Source organism: Vitis riparia, chromosome 17, assembly GCF_004353265.1.
Source record: "Vitis riparia cultivar Riparia Gloire de Montpellier isolate 1030 chromosome 17, EGFV_Vit.rip_1.0, whole genome shotgun sequence".
Taxonomy (NCBI): Eukaryota; Viridiplantae; Streptophyta; class Magnoliopsida; order Vitales; family Vitaceae; genus Vitis; species Vitis riparia.
The window spans coordinates 9,236,197-9,256,638 of record NC_048447.1 but is presented as its reverse complement, the minus strand read 5'-3'; the positions used below and the strand labels follow the sequence as shown (position 1 = coordinate 9,256,638).

General features: G+C 35.4%; 1 protein-coding gene across 2 annotated transcripts; it reads left to right on the top strand.

Moving 5' to 3' along the window:
- Positions 1-1,957: 1,957 nt before the first annotated feature.
- On the top strand, positions 1,958-20,421 carry LOC117905080 (FKBP12-interacting protein of 37 kDa). 2 transcript variants are annotated; one of them, XM_034817971.1, is made up of 14 exons: positions 1,958-2,123; positions 2,204-2,255; positions 2,363-2,424; positions 6,414-6,481; positions 6,794-6,830; positions 11,765-11,852; positions 12,012-12,076; positions 12,171-12,248; positions 12,974-13,021; positions 14,844-14,897; positions 16,527-16,688; positions 17,069-17,145; positions 17,836-17,891; positions 20,074-20,161. In XM_034817971.1, the coding sequence occupies exons 1-13, from the start codon at positions 2,091-2,093 to the stop codon at positions 17,867-17,869; spliced, it is 858 nt and encodes a 285-aa protein (XP_034673862.1). In that variant the 5' UTR covers positions 1,958-2,090; the 3' UTR covers positions 17,870-17,891; positions 20,074-20,161. The 2 variants fall into 2 exon arrangements, with proteins under 2 accessions (XP_034673862.1, XP_034673861.1); XM_034817970.1 differs by having other exon boundaries at positions 1,960-2,123; positions 17,069-17,138; positions 20,074-20,421.
- Positions 20,422-20,442: the final 21 nt, after the last annotated feature.

The following is a 20,442-nucleotide window of genomic DNA, read 5'->3' as shown; positions in this document are numbered from 1 at the left end:
AATTTGACTTTGTTACATCATGTCTTACTTTTAGGGGATCAATCCTAACAAGAACCCTATTCCAACAGTCAGACAAGTCATCCCTCAAATTAGAAGGTAGTGTACTACAGTTCCTACTGAATTACCTAAATCTAAGAACTGGTTGTGAACAACTTATCATCTTGCAAATAACCCATATGACTTTATATACACTGTGCAATTAATGCACCCAGGTCATGAACAATGCAAGTGATATGAGTTAAATGATCAAATCAGTGTTAATGCATAAAAGGAATGACAAGGGGAAAAATAAGTTTAACTTGGTTACATTATGTTTTGTTTTTAAGAGTCATAATCATCATGAACAAAACTAAAACATCAAAGGGAGATTTGATGAACCCATTGAAAGCACCAAGCAACCAACATTGCCAATAACATCTTTCCATAGCATCTTAAACAAAGAAAGATTATAAGAAAGAAATCCCACTAAGAACAAAATCAATAGCAAAAGACCTACTACATGCCAAACGAATATGAAGAAATGTAAAGAATGAGAAATATCCAAACTACCATATTGAAAAATCAATCGACTAAAATAACCATGAGCAACTACGATATTATAAGTTTCGTCATCTTGATCGAATTTGTAACCTTTATTAGAAAATTCATTTTTTGTGGTTTTTGTGATCAAACTAAGGGTCACCAAGAAACCATGCATAACATTGAATAAAGACTCATCAAATACACCAACTACACCTAACAAGTGGAATGGGTACATAAGGATGTTGTGCTCAACCTAGAATACAATCATGAAGTTGAAAGTATTAGAGATTCCTAAAGGCATATCATCATAGAAGCTTTCATGAGATCAAATTGTAATTTGATTACAACAAAAATTACTATTGTTACTATACTATTAGAAAAGGTTTTAGGTACTAAAAAGTTACCTATTTAACTTTTCATCAAATTTCATGAAAAGTGTATTATAAAATTTAAATTATTGAATGAAAATATAAAACAAAATGGTTGAGTACAGAGTAATGAGAATAAAATATAAAAGATGATAAAAAAACATATAAGAATATGAAAAAGTACAAAATAATGAAATTAAGATCCATAAAAAGTAATAAGAAACTGAACTGTATACTAAATAATGAAATCAAACTAACAAGGTGTTTAATAAAATTTAATACTTATTATTTAATAACTTAAATTTACTTTAAGTTAAATTATATTTAAATTATTGAGTTAAAATTTATTACTTAATCCTTACTTGAAATATTAATGTTATTTGACAAAATTAACTTCAAATTTATTCTAAATAATCAAATTAATGTATTTATCCTTATAAATTATACTTAAGGTAAAAGAGGTCAAGTAATAATGGAAGTCGTGGAGTAAAATAGAAGAGCTTGTAGAAGTAATTAAAACAAATAAGGATAAAAAATGTAAAATGAAGATGTGAAATCCAAAACAAGTTAATTTCTTTTATTATTATTTAAATTTGTTTTTGACTTTAAATCATATATTAAGTTATTTTGTTAAACATACTTAATTAACTTAATAACTTAAATTAGGTTATTAAGTCAGTAAATTGGTTTATTAAACATATACTTAATATAAAGTAATAAAACCAAAATACATGGGAAACATAGTTGATCGATATCTAGCCATACCTTCCTACTATTATTATTATTATTTTTTTTTTCTAGTTCGTTTTCTTTAAAAAAATTTATGCTATTAGTTATAATTAGAATTTAATTTTTTTATTAAAACACACGAATAGCCATGTGATTGTACTTGTTGTGTAGCTTTTGCGCAAAACAAGCCGCATGCCTTTTCAGCCTAACACGGTCCTTGTCCGCTACAACAAACCACATCACGCCACGTCATATAAAGTAATGGCAGTTTCGTCATTTAAAATAAATCAACGTGAGATCAGAGAAACTACAACTTAAACTGGCACCCGGAACCGCGCACACTCGATTCAAGCCTCCTCTGGCGCCTGCGCCGCAGCAATGTTGAGCTTCTGCAAACTGCAACTTCAAAAATAGTCAGAAAAACTAAAAATAAAAGAAAAAAACAGGAAAATCGAATTCTAGGGTTTTCAAATGTCCATGGCTTCTCTCCCCCACATCGATGATGTAAGCCCATCTCCCCCATCTCTTACCTCTCTCTTTCTTATGACTAGGGTTTCTCACGATTTTGCTTTTGCGAAACACAGGATGATGATTTCGGAGGCGATTTCTCTGGAGGCCACAATGGCAGGCGTTCAGGTTTTTATTTTTATTTTTGGCAACCAAAGACCTATATTTTTGTAGGATGTGGTTGCTCTTATGTTTTAATTTTTGTTTTTGTGTGTTTTGTGTTGGGGGAATGTTAGGGAATAAGAGAGGTTTTGGAGATCTTGAGGATGACGAAGACGATATTTTTAGCAACAAGAAGGTATCGTTTTGTATAATTTAATTTCTGGTTTTTATGTTTAAAAGTTGGCGCGTGGAAACGTTATGTGGGTAGTTTTGGTAAATTGCGATCGTCAGCCCTAACAGTTTGTTTGGCTGCTGAGAAAATTTGGCAAAGGAAAAGAAATTGAAATTCTGAATGAAAAATTGAAGCAATGTAATGTAGTAGGAATTTGTTTTTGACAAGGCAAATGATAATGTGTAGGCATTTTTTTTTTTTGTTTTCTCAAAAGTGGCTTCTTCATTGAAAGGAACATAACCTATTCTGATGAGGTACCACCGGAATTGGTAATGGAAGTTTGTTGTCTTAGATTCTGACACAAGTGAGGACTCTGTTTCCAGGATCAACCAGGAGATAATAAATTAAGTGTCACCACTAGTTTCTTTTTTTGGGTGTATGCATTTAGTAACTCTGAAATTGGCCTTTCAGGAATTTCGGATCCCAGTAGTTGGGTAGTGCAACTTTGGGATCTGATGGTGGAGAAGATTTTTAAGCATTTGATAGGATGGGAAAAAGAGCATTCTTCAATTTGTGAATGCTCATTCACTCAACCTAATTACACATTCCTATGTTAATTCTTTCTATCTGTAGGGCCTTATGATAATGTTCAGTGGGATAAAATGAACAAATAGCTTTGTTGGAGAAGGAAAACTAAGTTGAGGTTGTGTTCCCATCTGCTCATTCATGGGCCTATGAGTTTTAAATTTTCAGTGGGATAAAAGGAACAAATAGCTTTGTTGGAGAAGGAAAACTAAGTGGTGGTTGTGTTCCCATCTGCTCATTCACGGGACTATGAGTTCTAAATTTATTTATTTTTATTTATTTTTTATTTTAGAGGCAAAGAAAGGTATGTATAATATAATAACTAAAAAAGTACACCGAAGTACATAGGATGTATATAAGAGCCACCTAAAAGAAAGGCCTCAAAAGAGATGCCACAAAAAAACCATTCTCACTCTTAAGAAGACCCCACCCAATCTATTAAATTAATGAAAGACGTCAAGCTTGCTCTTATGTACATGCTAACCCTAATTGAAAGATTGCAAAGGATCAAATGTTTTAACTTTTGGTTAGTCTTTTTTTCGTTTTCAAATACTCTTCAATTTCATTCTCACCAAATTGTCCAAAATAATGTGGAGAAGAGCAACTCTCTATACCTTCTTTCTTTTTCTCCCTACAAAGGGGTTGTGCCAACTTAATAGAGTTTCTTTCACCGAAGAGAGGATCACCCAAACTACATTGTCTGAGGAGAACAACAAATGCCATAGAATCATTGCGTTGATATGGTGAGATAGAATATACTTAATAGATTCCCTCTCAAGTTTACAAAGAAAAAACCTATTCACTAGTGACCACCCTTTGTTTTGGAATTGATATGAGGTCCAAACTTTTCTCCAATTGGCTTTCCAAGCAAAAAAAGTTCACTTTGGACAGGCCCTCTGGATTCCAAATGATGTCCATTGGAAAGGGGATTGACCTCTTGAGTTCCAAGACTGAATAGAAAGATTAAATTCAAAACATGTCCTTCGTAGAATCCTCCCAGACGACCCCATTGTTCTCTTCTCTCCTAACCAACTTCACTAGCGATCTAAAAAAAAAAGTCTTAACAATATCCAACTCCCAATCATTAAAGTGCCTAGAAAAGCATGGATTCCAATGACCCCTCACTCTTGAATCTTCCTAGATCTGTGACCCAAGCCTCCTTAGACGAGGCCATCGCATACAAGGAAGGTAAGGAAATACACAAGGGCTCCTTGCCACAACATTTGTCCTTCCAAAACTTAACCCTCTTACCATTACTTGCTTTAACGAAGGCTCTACTTAAGGAAAGATCCCACCCCTTACAGCTTTTCATACTGCAACATTGAAACCATCTCACTTTGCTAGATTGTCAATCCGCTCCTTCTTTCTGTACTTCCCCTCTATAATGCCTAATACCTACTTCCTCCTATCCAAGCAAACAACTGTACATATGAGGCTTTTTCTCCAAAGGTTCAACCCCCCATGGAAAATGCCTTTGAATCTTTGCTAACCTCAATTTGACTTTTATAGGGATTACAAACAAGGACATGTAATAGTTTGGTAGGTTGAACAACGTGCTTCTAATCAACGTTGGCCTCTCCCCCCTTTAGAAATAGATTGGTGGGTTTTGATTTGGAAAACAAAGCTCTTTGGGAATTTGGATGTGGATGTTACCACGAGAACAAACTTCTATTTGGCACACTGATTAAGAGTGTGTGCCAGATTGGTTGAGGTCTAGATGCATGCATATAATTGGTTTGAATGACCTATCCTACCCTACTTCCTTTGGAATTCACTTTCTTCAGAAACCCTGAACTTGTGATAGTCAACTCTTCTCATTTTTAAGTTTCTCGAAGAGTAGACTTATTCATGCCTTTCCACTATTCCAGTTGTTAGAGTCTTGATTTGAGCATTACTTTCTCAAAGACTCTTACTTCTAATTCTTATTTGGCTGTCTTTGTGAATAATTTTCTTTTTTCCTTCTTTTTTTTGTAAGAAATGACTTGGAAGTCAAATTTCTCTTAAGTTTGGACTTTTGTTATGGTCAATATGCTTCCCTTGAGGAAGCCACAATTTTTTGATCCCAAATACGCATCATGCATGAGTTCTTGGTCTATATATCTATTCATCTTTTTTATTTTTTTGTTTCTCCATCAGTTGTTTGTATTTGTTGGGGCTGGACCATTCTCTGATATATCTCCTCTCTGTTAGATCTTTTCCTGGTTTTGAGTGAGTAACAAACTGCTCTGGGTGCCTGCAATTTTCATTTTCATGTTTGACAATATATATATTTTTTTCATTGCCATGTTTGTTCATTTTTGTGAGATGAATTGTAAATTTCTCAAGGCAAGTATGAATGAATTGCATCTGTTTGGGAGGAGATTTGATTTAAAAAGTAGTATTTGCAGCACGTCGGAGGAGTTGACTAGAGTTGATATCTATTTGCTGTTTGACCTTTACATGGTGTTCTGTTTTTTGTTTTGCTCTAGGAGTCCTCTGCAGTGAAATTTGAGAATTGACTTCAATGGGCTTTCTTTACTTGTTTAGGCAATCTTGGTGAAATTAGGATTAGTGGGATTTTCTGAAAACCATGATAGCATTTCGTCAGCTTCAACTTCTCTAAAATTTGAATTCTTGTTTGGGTAAGGGCAGCTAGGAATTGACCTGTTGAGTAACAATGTGGAAGTTGACTTTTTAATTATGTCAGATGGACAAATGCAATTTGCTGAAACTGAATGTTGTGCAAGAAAAGCCCTCGATGCTTGGCTCAAGTAGTAAGGAGTTGAGTGGGATTATGGCAGGTACCAGGTTCGAGTCCTAGTGGGAGCAAAAAAGGAAAAAAGAAAAAGAAAAAAAAGAAAAATTATTTACCTATAGAAAAAAGGAATATTGTGCTACACAAACTTCAGAATGACTAATGCTTTTTGTGTGAATGGATTTGTTAAGAGTAATTTGGGAAGCCAATTCCTTGGATGAATACTTTCGAGGAATATAGGGAGCACTTCTATCATTCATAGCAACTATGCATCTTGATTTGGTGTTGATGCCATCTGCAGGTCCTTTTTTGGTTTGTTTTTGTTGAGTTTTTGGGGCTTCTGCTGTGTTGTCCACTTTTGTTAATTTGTTGATGCCTCCTGGTATCTTCTGTTTCTTCAGACAGAGTACTTCTTGTTCTTTGCTCTGTTATATATTTAAGGAGACTATTTTATCTATGACAAAATGAATAATTGATGCATGATGTATAACTGGCTTCAGGTTTTAATCTTTTTTATATTTAGGTCTACTTAGTATTAGTTTATGTTTTTTTTTATGACATTCAAGTTCTTATTTGCCATCTTTAATCACTCATAGTTATTTGCTAGTATATAATCCATATGAACCTCAAATATGTGTATATATATTTCTCATGTGTGTTAATGAGTTGCAAAAATGTCTTGTTTATAATGCAGGGAAGCTTCAAACTTGAAGAAACTGCTCCTGGAGTTGCGACAGGAATGATTTTGTCTCTCCGTGAGAGGTATTATTAGATGGAGGAGATTTTTATTTTTATCGATTAAAATTCTTAGTATGCTAATGTTAATTAAAACTGCAATTAGAGGTAGTGGACAACCATATAATTGCAAATATCTAACTGAGGACTTGGCTTTAAATAGAGTTGGATGGATAAAAAGGATTCTTGTAGCTGATCCCAAGTAGTAGGGGTTCAGAGGTTGTTGAGTTGAGTTTGACTGTAATCAAGTTGGTTCAATTGAATCAAATTTTTCTTCAATTTCTAATTTCCCCCTGTTTGATAAATTTTTTCCCCCATTTTGTGATTTCTCTTTTGCAGTCTTCAAAACTGTAAGGATACTCTAGCAACATGCCAAGTATGTATCAGCTTCCTGATTTATATTTCCTTTTTGCACATTTGTCATCTTTTTTTTCGTTTTTTTTCTTTTTAATAATGAATATTTTATATTTTGCATGGAAATGTTAATTGTTATTTTCACTTTTGTGTTCTTATATTTTATTACTTTTAATTATTATTTTTTGTTCGCTTGCTACTTTAGCAGGCCTCAAAGGTATTTTCAATTTTGTTTAAGAATACAGTAATAGAGCAACCTCAGTTTCCTTTTTCTTTTTTTTTTCCTCTCTCTTGGTAAGAAAAGAAACTAAATTAAAAAGCGGGAGCAGCGCAGCTGGGTGGGGAACCCATGTATATAAGGAGTGTACCTTGAAGAGAGCCAAAAGAGATGAAATACGGGAAGAAAAAAGAAGATGCAAGATTACACCAGTTAACAGAGGGGAAAAACCCAAAACAATTGACCAAATCCCCGACGAGATGTCTGTTGCCTACTAAAACACCCTCAACGGAAGATAGATTGCAGTTAGTACAACCATACTTCTTGAGCTTTGGAGCAGCAGGCTCAATCCCCAAAGGTTTTCCTATTCTTCTCTCTCTAGATGCACCAACGTACACAATGTGTCGTCCTTTAAACCTTTCTACTACTTTCCTTATAGGATGACCACCTACTTTTCTTGATAGAATGACCATGCTAACTGTGAAATGCCTTTTCTGAAGATTAAAAAAAAAAATACATCTGAAACAAATAGAAAACCATAGATCAGAACCTCCGAACAACTAGGTGGTGGATCACCAGATGATTAACCAATTCTGCATCCCTCCTACCATGACAATTCCTCTAACTATACGTGACCCTGTTGTCTTGAGATGGTTCAAGGTCAGAATTCTCTTTCACACCATCATCCACACAAACAAAGTCACCCTTGATGGTGTGACCAACATTTGGAACTCTTTAGTGGTGAATTTTGCTCCCTCTCAAGGTTTCACCAAGAATTCTGCTTCTATTTGATGTACAGTGGGTGATGCACTTTTTTTGTGAGAGGGGTGCTCTTGAGTTGGGATGGTTCCTTAGTTGCCAAAAAAAGGAGAAAAGTTTGGAATATTGCTTCTTTATGCCTTTTTTGGTCCATCTGGAGGGAAAGAAATAGGAGAACTTTTGAGAATTGTGAAAGTTTAGACCAAACAATTAAAAGTTCTTTTTTGTATCTATTTTGGGCATAGTTGTGAAAGGCGCGCCTAGGCTCGGGGCGACACGATGCCACCCTCCGGCGCCTCGCCTGAAGGCAGGCGACGCCCCTTCAGGAAGGCGCCGCTTAGGCGCGCAAGGCGCTCGCCTCCGACAAGGCGTGAGGCGCTCGCCTGAGTCGCCTCCGACGGTCCGACCAGGTACGCACCCCTCTTTCTCCTTCTCCTTCTTCTTCTTCTTCTTCTTCTTCTTCTTCTTCTTCTTCTTCTTCTTCCTCCTCCTGTCGGGTTGCAGAACTCTACACCCTCAGCCCTAATTTTTTTTTTTTTAATTTGTGGGACCAAACGATGTTGTTTTGGCCCTTTTTAATTTAAAAGGAAGGGTCCAAAACGACGTCGTTTTGGACCCTGTTCCTTTTAAAAAAAAAAAACAGGCCAAAACGACGCCATTTTGGCCTGTTCCTCCATTCCAGCCCCCTTTTATGGTCTTTCTCAACCCGAGACCACTCCCAATCGTGCCCTAGCCTCAGCCGTGCTGGAGAAGTGAAGAAGAAGAAGAAAAAAATATATATATAGGGGAAAATAGGAGAAAATATATAAGTAAATTAGGGTGCGCCTCATTTCACTAAAGCCTGCGCCTTAGGTGCGCCTTGCGCCTCAGGCTCCAGGACTACTTTGCGCCTTGGTGCGCCTTGAGCCTTTTAAAACTATGATTTTGGGATTGGGTTAGATTGTCCATTGGGGATGGTGTTATGTCACCGTTAGATTTTTTGGATTGGTTAGGTTCCTTGTAGGATGTGGTTGCTTATTTTTGTGTATTCGCCTCTTCTGGTTTTTGTTGTTTTGTATGCATTGTGTATACTTTTTATTTAATATAATATTCTCTTACCTATATATATAAAAAAAGAATTCTGCTTCTATTCTAGTGTTCCATTTCATTCCATCCTTCATTCTCATATGGACTGCATTCTTTTTATAGATTTAAAAAATACTCGCATGGCATCTAACTCTCAGTCCTCTCTCTCTTGCAAATCTTGAGTTTTTAAGAGGGTGTGAGCACTAGCACATTCATGGTGCTCCTAAAAGGTGAAAAAGGAAGGACCCAAAAACAAGGCAAATAAATTTTTTTCCAATATATTGAAAAGTGTTTTGTAACCACCAACATCCTTTATGAGTTTTCAGTTTCCTTGAAAAATAAAGCTTAGTTGTGCTTGCAGTTCAAATTTGGATATGCTTGCACTTCCAAATTTTGATATTGTGTTTTCAAGCATTTCTCACATTTTGGAAGATAATAGTATCCTAATATGTAGTGTAAACTTCTTCTTTGTGGATGGTCAGATCTTTTCACATTTTGGATGAGGTAGGCGTTCCTATGATAGTTTAGGTTTTACCTCATAATTGATTAGTTTTATAAGTTGCAGTTAAATTTATGAATATGGTAAATTGAGCTTGTCAGGGTGTGGAGTTGGTTAGGGCGAGTGCTAGGATGTATGGTAGAGGCACATGGTCCTAGGTTCGATTCTGGTTGTTGTTTGAATGCCTTGGATTACTCGGTGCTTATTGTGGCGGGTATAGTCAACACCTCGAGGCTTGGGTTTTCCTATGGAGAGTTTGAAGGGTTCTATCACGGAAAGTTTCCCAGTCATCAAAAAAAAAAAAAAAAAAAGAATGTGGTAAACTGAGTTGCCTGCTTATGCTATTCATATTAAATCTATCTTTTTCTATTCAGTGGTGTTAAACATTTGCACTATGGAAGCTTGCCACTCCATGCCCTTCATGTGGTGGTGAGAGATGTAACAGACTTGTGCACAACTTTCTCATACAAATTTAGGGCATAAAATTGTGCCCATATAATGGAAAATTGTTGATCGAATGATGGATGTGGAGCTTATATATGTGAGAACGCCAACAGAAAGATGGGCGAATGCTGTGAAAAAAGTTGTAATGGTCTTTACTTTAATGATGGATGTGGCCCTATGTTGAGCATAGCAATGAAAAAGAATCCATGTAATGAAGCTGTGTGATAATCTTTGACTTTGGATTAGACTTCAGCCAATAAGGAAGAAGAACACCAACACAGCCTTAAATTGAACATAAATCCTTGGCCACTATTTAGCCATATGTAGTGCCATGTTCTTTAATTAAAGACCACATCTTTTAGGAGTGGCTTTATTTTTTCTGTTCGTTTCATTCCCCAAGCTTGTCAAATTCAGAAAAGCCAGTTTTAAACAGAAAATCATTGTCCAAAGTTTGTTTCCAGACAATTACACATAGGTCAGTTCCAGGGTGGTAATCTGTTTACGATTCATGGTAATGTAATAAAAAAGTTTGTGGCACAAGAAAACAAAAATCTTAGATCAACTGAGTTTCTGTGCTTCTAGATGGAATGAAAGGAAAAGGAAGTTTTCATTGGGATTTCAACCCATTTCTCACTTATTTTCTCATTTTTGACTGGGTTATTATCCATATCAAAGTGTTTGTTTTTTTTTGATAGGGAAATGAGAATATATTAAAAGCACCAATAAAAAAGGGACAGACACTTAGGATATGAGAAGTATACATCTAAAAAGAAAAAGGAAACAACCAACCGCCATAGCCTCATTCTAATTACTTATGGCACAACCACTCAATGAAGTCTATGGGGAACCAGCTTGAATATCAAGGTGTTTCTTTTTATTTCTTTTCCATTATGACTTTCTTCACTTTTCATTAATGCCGAAAGAGAACAGAACAAAAACTGGGTGGGGTTGGGGTTTGCCTTTTCATTATATTTTATTTTGTAGTCTAATAACACAGATATAATGTTCAGAACTTTTTAGTTTTCTTTGTATTTCTCTTAGCAATTTTGGAGTGGTTTTCCAATCTTGTTTGGTGTTGGCCATTTCGATTTTCTCTTTTTCCTGGTATAAAACTGATAAATCTAAGAATCTGGCTTGCAATGTCAGCCGAGAAATGGAGAAAAAGGTTAAAGAAAACAAAAATGAAAATGGAAAAGAAAATTCAATCAAATCCATGTTGATTTTTTACCATCTCCTGTCCAAAATCATGTTCCAAGATGTTCCAGGTCAGGCATGCACTGCTTATACCAGACTGTTATCGGACTCAATACTAACCATCTTATATTTTTCCATCCCTACTTTTCTCATTCCCTTGCCTCAATTTCCCAGTTATCCTCCTGACGTTTGAGTGACTTCAAAATCCTGGTTGAGGATGTTCTCTATTCGAGATCCCTGCCTTTTCTTTTTCTCTCTTTTGGGTTCCTACTTGGAGTCAAACCTTAAACCCTTTCACATGCCCATCCCAATTTCATACCCCACTTGAGTCACAGCCTCAAGGGCTCTTTGCCTTGCAGAGAATGCATATCGAGCAATTATTAGACCTTGCTAGGAAGTTCCTTAAGTTGTAATTATCATGACTGCTTTTTTGTTTTGATCCTATTTTGTTTCTTTTATGCACTTCTGCTACCTTTTGATTTAAATATTTCATCTTCTGTTATTTATTGGAAACAAATTAAGGTTCCTTTTAGCCCAAGAATGCTTGTGTTTTTGAGATGTTTCAAGTAGTCATCCTTGTCCGAGTATACGCTAGTATTGTTTTTTGGGAATTACTGTGATTACATGAATGCTACCATTCCCAATTTTAATGTTAAAAAACCTTGACCCAATGGGTTGAAGCTTTGCTTTGTGGCTTATCCTTTTACTATTATTCTGCTCTTCCTCATTTCTTCAAAATATTTTATGGATGACTGAATTACGATTGCACTGATTTCAGACGGAGCTTGAAGCTGCAAGGTCAGAGATTCAAAAGTGGCATTCTTCATTTCAGAATGATTCCTTCATACCAGCAGGCACATCTCTTGGTTAGGCTTTTCGTCAAGTGTTTCAGTTTCTTTCATAATATATTTTATCATGTATTTTGGCATAGAATTGTCATGCTGTTAGAACTAAAGCTGTTTATGATCATATGGTGTGCGTTTCATTTGCTTTCTTAAAAAAGTTATCCTCTTTTCTCTTTGTAGAACCTAAACTAGTGGTCAACTATCTTCAGACTCTGAAATCCTCTGAAGAGTCATTGAGAGAACAGGTTTCCTGTCAAATTTTATTTTGTCTTTTTTAGTTGCATAAGAAGTCATCATGCTTCATGCAGGATTTAATCCATGTTTTTTTCTTATAATCAGCTAGAAAAAGCAAAGAAAAAGGAAGCTGCTTTCATTGTAACATTTGCTAAACGGGAGCAGGAGATTGCAGAATTGAAGGTTATCATTTTTAATTTTTTCTGTTTGATCCTTATTCTATGTTATGTGCACAAGGTGTAATTTCATGTTACAATCTTTGATAGAATTATCTAAAAGAAATGTATATACCTTAATTCTTTTAACAGGAGCAAAATTTATTTGGAGAGGAGCCATTTTTTTTTTTTTAAATGTTTTTGATTGAAACAGGATATTTATTAAATTGAATTGGAAAATACAAGGATGGGCTATCTTTCAAAAATTGCAGACTGAACAGAAAAGAGAAAAGTTTACAACCAAACAAACTCAAGAAATACCACGACATCAGAACATCAAAGTCCTAGAAGAATCCTAGAATACATAACGGAAATGAAGTACCAAACACACTAATCTTGCATTGAATCTCTGACCAAAAATTCTAGTAGGTGTTTGTATTGAAATCGCTTGACCTTGCTCTCAGTGAGCACAAATCATTGTGAAGTTGAAACAATCTGATTCTGGGTTAGCTATTGAAATACAAGAATGAGAATAAGCAGAATTTCTTCAATGGTTTTCAAAATTGATGCCTGAATAGTAACTTATATTGTACCGTCTCCTCTTTTTTTCTCTCTGTCATCTGGTTATCCTTTGATCATATTGTTTTGTAAAGATTTGTATTCTTTGCTTCTTCAGTTAAGGACATTGGATTCTTGAATGTAACTGTGTAATGTCACCTCTGTCTGATACCAAATTCATTTTTAAATTCCCAGTCTGCAGTCCGGGATTTGAAAGCACAACTGAAGCCACCATCAATGCAGGTATTATAAAATTTTAATTTTGTTCCTTATGGGGGCATTAAGTTTTTGTAGAGGTGAAAGTTCAGAGACTATGGATAATATTATTTTCCTGTTTCCTGTTCTTGCATTGTTTATTTATGATATCTCTAGGGTCTTGGTCTTAGATTTTTCTACAGATTAGGATTCTAATTTAAATTCCCTTTTCTTAGCCATATATATGCCATTTACACTTGCTTGCTGCCTCACACATGACATATATTTTTTTTTGATAGATAAATAGGAAAATATATTAGAAAGGGTTGCCAAAAAAGCAGCCCAAGGTTTACAAAAAGTATACAGCTACCACCAGCCTCCACCACAATAAAACCAAGTTACAAAATAAAAGGAATACAACCAGCCTGCCCTCACCAATGACCCGACCAATCTAGCAAGCTGAAAAGAGTTAGAGGAGCATCATCTAAGCACCCCTTTGCTTCCAACCAAAGACAAGAAACAAAAGAACTTTTTAGCCTTTGGATAGAGAGCTCTTCCCCCTCAAAGGCAATTCTATTTCTTGCCTTCCACACCATCCAAAACAAACATAATGGTCCCGCTTTCCACACCTTCGTACGCCTTCTTGTCCTCAAACGGCCCATGCCACTACACATGACATGTATTTATGTGCATAAATACACACATGCATACTTATACCTTTGTTAATGGGACTTTTCCTTGAACAAAAACAATTTTTTGATTGGACCTAATTTCTTGCTATGTTGACTATCTTCAAAATTTTCTGAGTCACTATTTGAAATCCAACTATTATACAATTTCACCATGTCAACATCGGAATAACAAAAACCTGCTAAAACAAGTACATGATAAAACTTCTCATTATTCTCAAAAATCTGATTTTTTTTGTTCAAATATTGCTTTATTTTTTATTTTATTTTATTTATTTTTCAAATTACCTGAAGAACTGCTAGGAGAGGTATATGACAAAACCTTTATGCTTGGGCCAGAAGCTCTTGATATCCATTAATCCAATTTGAGACATTCTTACTTCATTGATGCAAACCATTATGGAATTTAAATCAATTTATTGAACTGGTACATAATGTTGTACCTGATGCCTATGCACACAAACACACATGATGTTGCACTTGATGTCTATGCACACACACACACACACGATGTTGTACCTGATGCATTATTCTATTTTCTTTTCGCCTGAAATCCATCAATTTTTTAGAAAGAAAACAAGAATGGATACAACAGAAGGACGAGGGTGCCTTCTCACTTCTCAATGAGGGAAGAAGCTTTTTGATAGCTCAAGGGGATTGCACTAGGGTGACACCCTCTTGCCTTTTCTCTTCATAATAGTGATATATCACTTCCCATTTTCTAGATTACTGATTGAAAGTACATAGAATGGTGAATAGTTTTGCTAACCTGAGAATTGCCTTCATCCCTCAAACCCCTATCTTATTAATGTACAAGATTTTGCGGTATGCTTTAGTTCTCTGCATTTACAATCAATTTCTATTAAGCCATGAAGGGGGCTTTCCATGCTTTTTGCAGCCTTGGACAACAAGAACAGTGCTGAGTTTGGTTATTTACTTCTCTCATTATCCACCCTTCAAATAAGCTCATCATTTTTTTTGGGCTTTTGGTTTGGTTTTGTTTTGTTGTCTGTGTTGTGGTATACAGTAATTCTAGAATTATTAGCCCCTATTTATCTGAAAATTCTCAGGTCCACCCTAAAAGTTTTGTTACTTGCCCTGCTTATGATTAATACATGCTGCATTGATTGGTCCTATTATTTTGCTACTGATGTAGTTTGCTATTGTGATAAATCCAACAGGCAAGGAGGTTATTACTAGATCCAGCAATTCATGAAGAGTTCACACGTTTAAAGGTGCATGCCCGAAACTTATGATGGAAGCCTAAATTATTTTGCAATTGATGCTTTATATGTATATGTTTTCTTCTTTTAATCAGGCTGGATCTAAGAGTTCATCCCTTAGAAACTTAATATGAATTTTTTGCATGCTTTGGTTGGATATGGATATGTACCATCCAGGCTGAACATCCCAAGTTTTTAGGTTCATTATGATGTGGCAATATATTTCTATGGTTAACCAGCTTGTAAAGTGTTCAACTTGATCCATTATGGAAATGGAGTTAAACTGTTGGAAGTGCAAGAAATAAAACTCTGAAAAATAATGTAATAATTTTTTTCTTAGCTAATTCTGGTTTGAAAGTTGTCATTGTATTCTAGGAAGTTGTACATTGATTTTGATTACACAATGGGATAAGCATGGAGTTTTCAAAAAATAAAAAATAAAAAATGAAAGGTTTTTCTCAAACTTTATGGTCACTTTCCAACTTTCCTTTTTTTTGATATGCAAGCACAAAAATATATTAACAGCACCTATCAATTAACACACCAAAATACATAGGAGGTATACAAGGGAACTTTCTGCAGAACATTTTTTGTCACCTGGAATGAAATAAAGCTTTTCATATTTAGGCTTTCCATTTCCTATGTTATCTATTGTTGCCATCGTGAGTATGAAGAGTGGAAAACGAAGCAAGAAGTGAAAGTGGAAACAATTGAGGGAAAGCATGGAACAAAAAAGAATTGACCAGGGGGTCAATTTTCATGGAAATGGTATAAAAGGTGCACGGGGAAAGGTGATTATGAAACTGGTGCAAGAAGTGCATAGTGAAAAGCCCATAGGAAAACTGTTTATGCAATTTCTGCATTTCTTTTATTAGCAAACTTCCACATAATAACAAATTGAGCTTTCACAGCCCTGGAATTCAGTGTTCTGAAATTGTGGGAGTGCCACTTTAGAAGAAGGATCATAATCTTTTTTTTTTTTTTTTAAAAAAGGAAAGGAAGAAAATAAAGACTCCCTATTCCATAGGCCAGAGCATTTTATATAGTTTTTTTTTTTTTTTGTGTGAATAGTCATTTTTAGGCTGGGTTTGACTTTGTTGATGTGCTGAGCTGTATGTGAAGTTTTGGGGTACTTCTGGTTCCTTTTCTCCTCTCTCTGTTTTGCTTTTTGTTTATTTTATTTATTTACTTTTTTTTTGGTATCTCTGGGCTTTTTTTATACAACATTTTTATACTTGGGTTGCACCTTTTTCTTGGCGCTTTAATATATTTGATTTATTTTTATTTTTTAAAGTAGCTCAAGGAATTACTTTCAATTTTCACTTGACGATCTTCAACATTATTCAAGAGTGTCATTTTCATCTTTTCAAGTGTTTTTGGTCTATCCTTTTTGGCTTGTGTGTTACTTTGGTTATAAGTCACATCTTCATCTTTCTGACTGGATATTTTTGCTAATGTAGTTTCAAAATAAATGATTATCGTGCTTGTTTTTTCATTTTGAACTTTCCTGCGCACAGGGGTTTTCAGATTCTAGATTTGAAGGTTGATAATTTATATTGTTTCATGCTGTATTTGAGATTAGGTAGTGGTGATGAATTTGTTTTTGAATAGCCTGTTCACAATGTTCTCATGCCATGCCAGAATTTGGTTGAGGAGAAGGAAAAAAAAGTGAAGGAGTTGCAGGATAATGTTGCTGCTGTCAATTTTACTCCACAAAGCAAGATGGGGAAGATGCTAATGGCAAAATGCCGAACCCTGCAGGAGGAAAATGAGGAAATTGGAAATATAGCTTCTGAGGGAAAGGTGCTGCTAGTACATTAGATGAATTTCTTGTTACCTATGCATTTAATACCATGTATTACATTTCCTACTTTAAACTTTTTTGAAAGGGTTTATGCTCTATGATCTTATATTTTGTTTATTTCTGCTTATGGAGCTTCAAAGAGACAGAAGAAAGAAGAGGGCAATCTTTTTAACTTTTTTTTCTTTGGTTCTATTTTTTGAACATTACTGAATTTTGACATGTATAACATACTTGCACTGTGCATGAAATGAAAACTGTACATAAAATAAATATTATTATACTTATGATTTTGGAACTTATGTTTTTTCTTTATTTAAATTTCATTTTATGGCATGAGGTTTGATTGATTGTTGTTTGTTCAACAATGTTTTGCTGGCAGATGCATGAATTAACAATGAAACTTGCTTTGCAAAAATCTCAAAATGCAGAGCTCAGAAGTCAATTTGAAGGTCAGTGGTATATATTCCATCTCTCTTTCACTTGCTATGGGTATTTTTTTTTTATAATGTTAAGCCTGCACTCTACATGTTTTTGCTGATGGCTTCTGAAGAGTGCTTCTGGTTGGCAATGACTGGCCGCTCAAACGGACTGATATGCCCCCAAAAATCGGTTGACATTTTGATTTTGAATTTTTTTTCTTTTTGAATGAGGAATTATATCATGTATGTTCTATTAGATTATATGGAAAATATGTGTATACCTTTGGAAAAAGAGAAAATGCAGTATGTTGTCATTACCTGTATTTTTATCCGAGCAACTGATCTTGAGGGAAACAAACAATAAGTTTGACGAAAAGAGACTTACGAGTTGTATGGAGAGCAGCCATTTGTATTCACTTTCAAAAGGAAACCTGATTCATTTTTTCTCACTTTTCCAATGCATGCTATGCTCCAAATTCTGTTTGTTCTTTTCATTGTCAAACACTTTCATTTGCAGATTAATTTTGTTAGGAGTGGAACATTTTGTTATTCATGCCATTGGTGTTCATTTCATCCTTAAGAAAAATAAAGGGTGATAGTCAAGGTTAAACCTTTTATGTTGTCAAATAAATATTGTTGTTTTGTACTATATTTTCCATTTTGTTCTATCAGTTTTTATATTATTTAATGATGCCATTTTTTACCCAACCTATGTCATTAAATACAGGACTGTACAAACATATGGAGGGACTGACCAATGATGTGGAAAAGTCAAACGAAATGGTTTTCTTCTATCCCTGCATCTCTTCATTTTCTTTGTTTACTTGAAGTGAGTCATTGTTTTAACTGATGTGTAAAGCTTAATGCTCCATGTCGTTGCTTTATATTCTAGGGAAAAAAAAAATCAGAATCTTACTACATTCTTTCCAACCCAATTAGTTGCACAAGACCTAGTCTTCTTTGCTTTCATCCATTTCAATGCAACCAACTGGAGATTTCTGGCAATCCCAAGAGACATTCAAGTCACATGTCCCCAGTGGCCCTGAGTAAATTTAGTAGTTTTGTCAGGCCTACATGTGTTAGAATGGGATGATCCTGTGAGCTGGGTGAAGCCTAATTTTGCAGGACTGATTAATTTTTGGACTGTGGCTTGAAAGTATAAACCTAACATTGCCAGGCTAATCAGTTTCCCAATTAAAAATTTTAAGTTAAAAGAAATTCTTTCTCCTAGCACATGTTAAATGCTATCTCAGATGATAGATATGTGGCCTCTGAGAGGGGCTTGGTTTGGCATATCAGTAGTCTCTGAGTGGGGGCTACTTGAATCTCGATGAGCAATTCAAGCATTTTTATATGCAATCATGTTATGCCATGTGGTCTTTCCCTGATAATGCCATGTGCCACATAGCATTATTGTTACTATTAGTATTATCTTTCTGTTGTTACTATTACTAGGAGCACTAGTGGTGGCCTCTCCCTGATAATGCCGTGTGCCACATAGCACTATTGGTTGTTTTTTTTTTTTTTGATAGGTAGGATCAGAAAGTGTACATATTAAAAAAGGAGATGCCAAAACAGCGTCCCAAAGTATTTAGGAAGTATATACCAGCCACCTAAAAGGTCACCTAGAGGGAGAGGGAGAGGAACAAAAAACATCACCTGCCTTCACTTAGAGCCTAACCAATCAATAAAGCTAACGAGAGAAAAAGGGTCCATATCTACAAATACCTTAGACCAAGACCACAAATTACGTACAAAAGAATTTTTCATCATTTGGATCGAGAACTCTATATTATCAAACGCTAACATGTTTTTTTCCTTCCACACTGCCCAAAAGATACATAAAGAAGCCACCTTTCAAGACTTTTTGCGGGCTTTATCCACAAAGAAATCATGCCACCCAAGGAGTGTCTCCTTAACCGAATAGGAGAGAACCAAAGTCACCGTAAAGAGAGAAAACAGAAATTGCCAAAGAAATCACGTCTTTGCACATAGTAAAGAAGAATGTGATCAACTTCTTCTTCAGAGTGACAAAAAAAACATCTATTTGCCAAAGAATACCCCCTCCTTTGGACCTGATCCAAAATTAAGGCTTTCCCCCAAGTCGCTTCCCATGCGAAAGAAGTCACCTTAGGTGGTGCACAAGATCTCCAAATGATGTTTCTTTGGAATAATAGAGTCACCTGGCTCCAAAACAGAATTGAGAGATTTAACCGAAAAGTTCCTACTCAAGGTCGTCCATATCACCCTATCTTCCACATCCCTATGCATCCTTTTTGCTTGGAGCTTCATCAAAAAGCACTCCACACTTTCCATTTCCCAATCATTAAAGGGCCTAGAGAACTGAGGAGCCCAACAACCCCCTTTACCTTCGGAGTTTCAAACATCCGCCACCTAAGCTTCCTTAAATAAGGATAGGGGAAATAAGGAAGGAAAGGACCATGTTAGGACTGTGCATATGGGTACATATGCGGATGTGGGTCAGACGGTGGTCTACAGGGCTTGCCCAAATTGGTTTGGCATTGATCATGTCGTACATAACTGAGTCACAACCAGTAGCAGTAGTGTGGATAATGATGAAGCTGGTTTCCTAAGTATTTCAATGGCAGATAACATCAAGTTCTCTTGTTTCTTTGGTTTTGGGGTGTGGCAGGTGCCTTGTAATTGTAGTATTTAGTTAAATGATTGACTTTAAGATGTCAATGACCTTGCCTTGTCGTGGCTGGACTCTTTAACATGTTTTTTGTTTATTAGAAATCCACAATTTGGCTTGGTTGGCTCAAATAAACGGTGTTTGAAGAAGACTACAGATCTAGAATATTTAATTCATTGTAGTTTTGTGTTTTGTTTAACATCAGATGATGAAGGAGAATCAATCCTCAATTGTGTGGTTGAGATTTACTGTTCTTGTTACGGTTACAGTTTCATAATAGAGATTTATATTTAAAGCATCTTTTTATTGCAGGTGCTAATCTTGCAAGAGCAGTTAGAAGAGAAGGATTCGGAGCTCAAAAGGCTGAAGGAAGAGCTGGAGCAGAAGACGCAAATGGAAGCTGAAAATAATGATTCAGCTTCCGATAAGAAAGTTAGTGATGATGCAACGATACCTGTGGAAGATGGAAACTGAGCTTTAGGTTTGACTGAGCTGTTAGGAAATTTCAAATTTTTGGCCTCGCTGTCTGTACATTAAACATTAATTTGGTTCTTAGCTCAAGTGCACTGAGCTATTAGGGAATTATTGAATTTTTGTTCCCGCTCATTGTCTGTACATTAAACATTAATCTGGGATTTTCATTTGAGCATGCTTCTTTCACTTTTTTCATTTTTTATGATT

Bases quoted from the DNA above. Each gene is read 5' to 3' on its own strand.
- LOC117905080 (XM_034817970.1), top strand. From the start codon at position 2,091: ATGTCCATGGCTTCTCTCCCCCACATCGATGAT. The intron at 6,482-6,793 runs GTATTATTAGAT...TCTCTTTTGCAG, and splicing joins ATTTTGTCTCTCCGTGAGAG to TCTTCAAAACTGTAAGGATA. The intron at 11,853-12,011 runs GTTAGGCTTTTC...TTCTCTTTGTAG, and splicing joins ACCAGCAGGCACATCTCTTG to AACCTAAACTAGTGGTCAAC.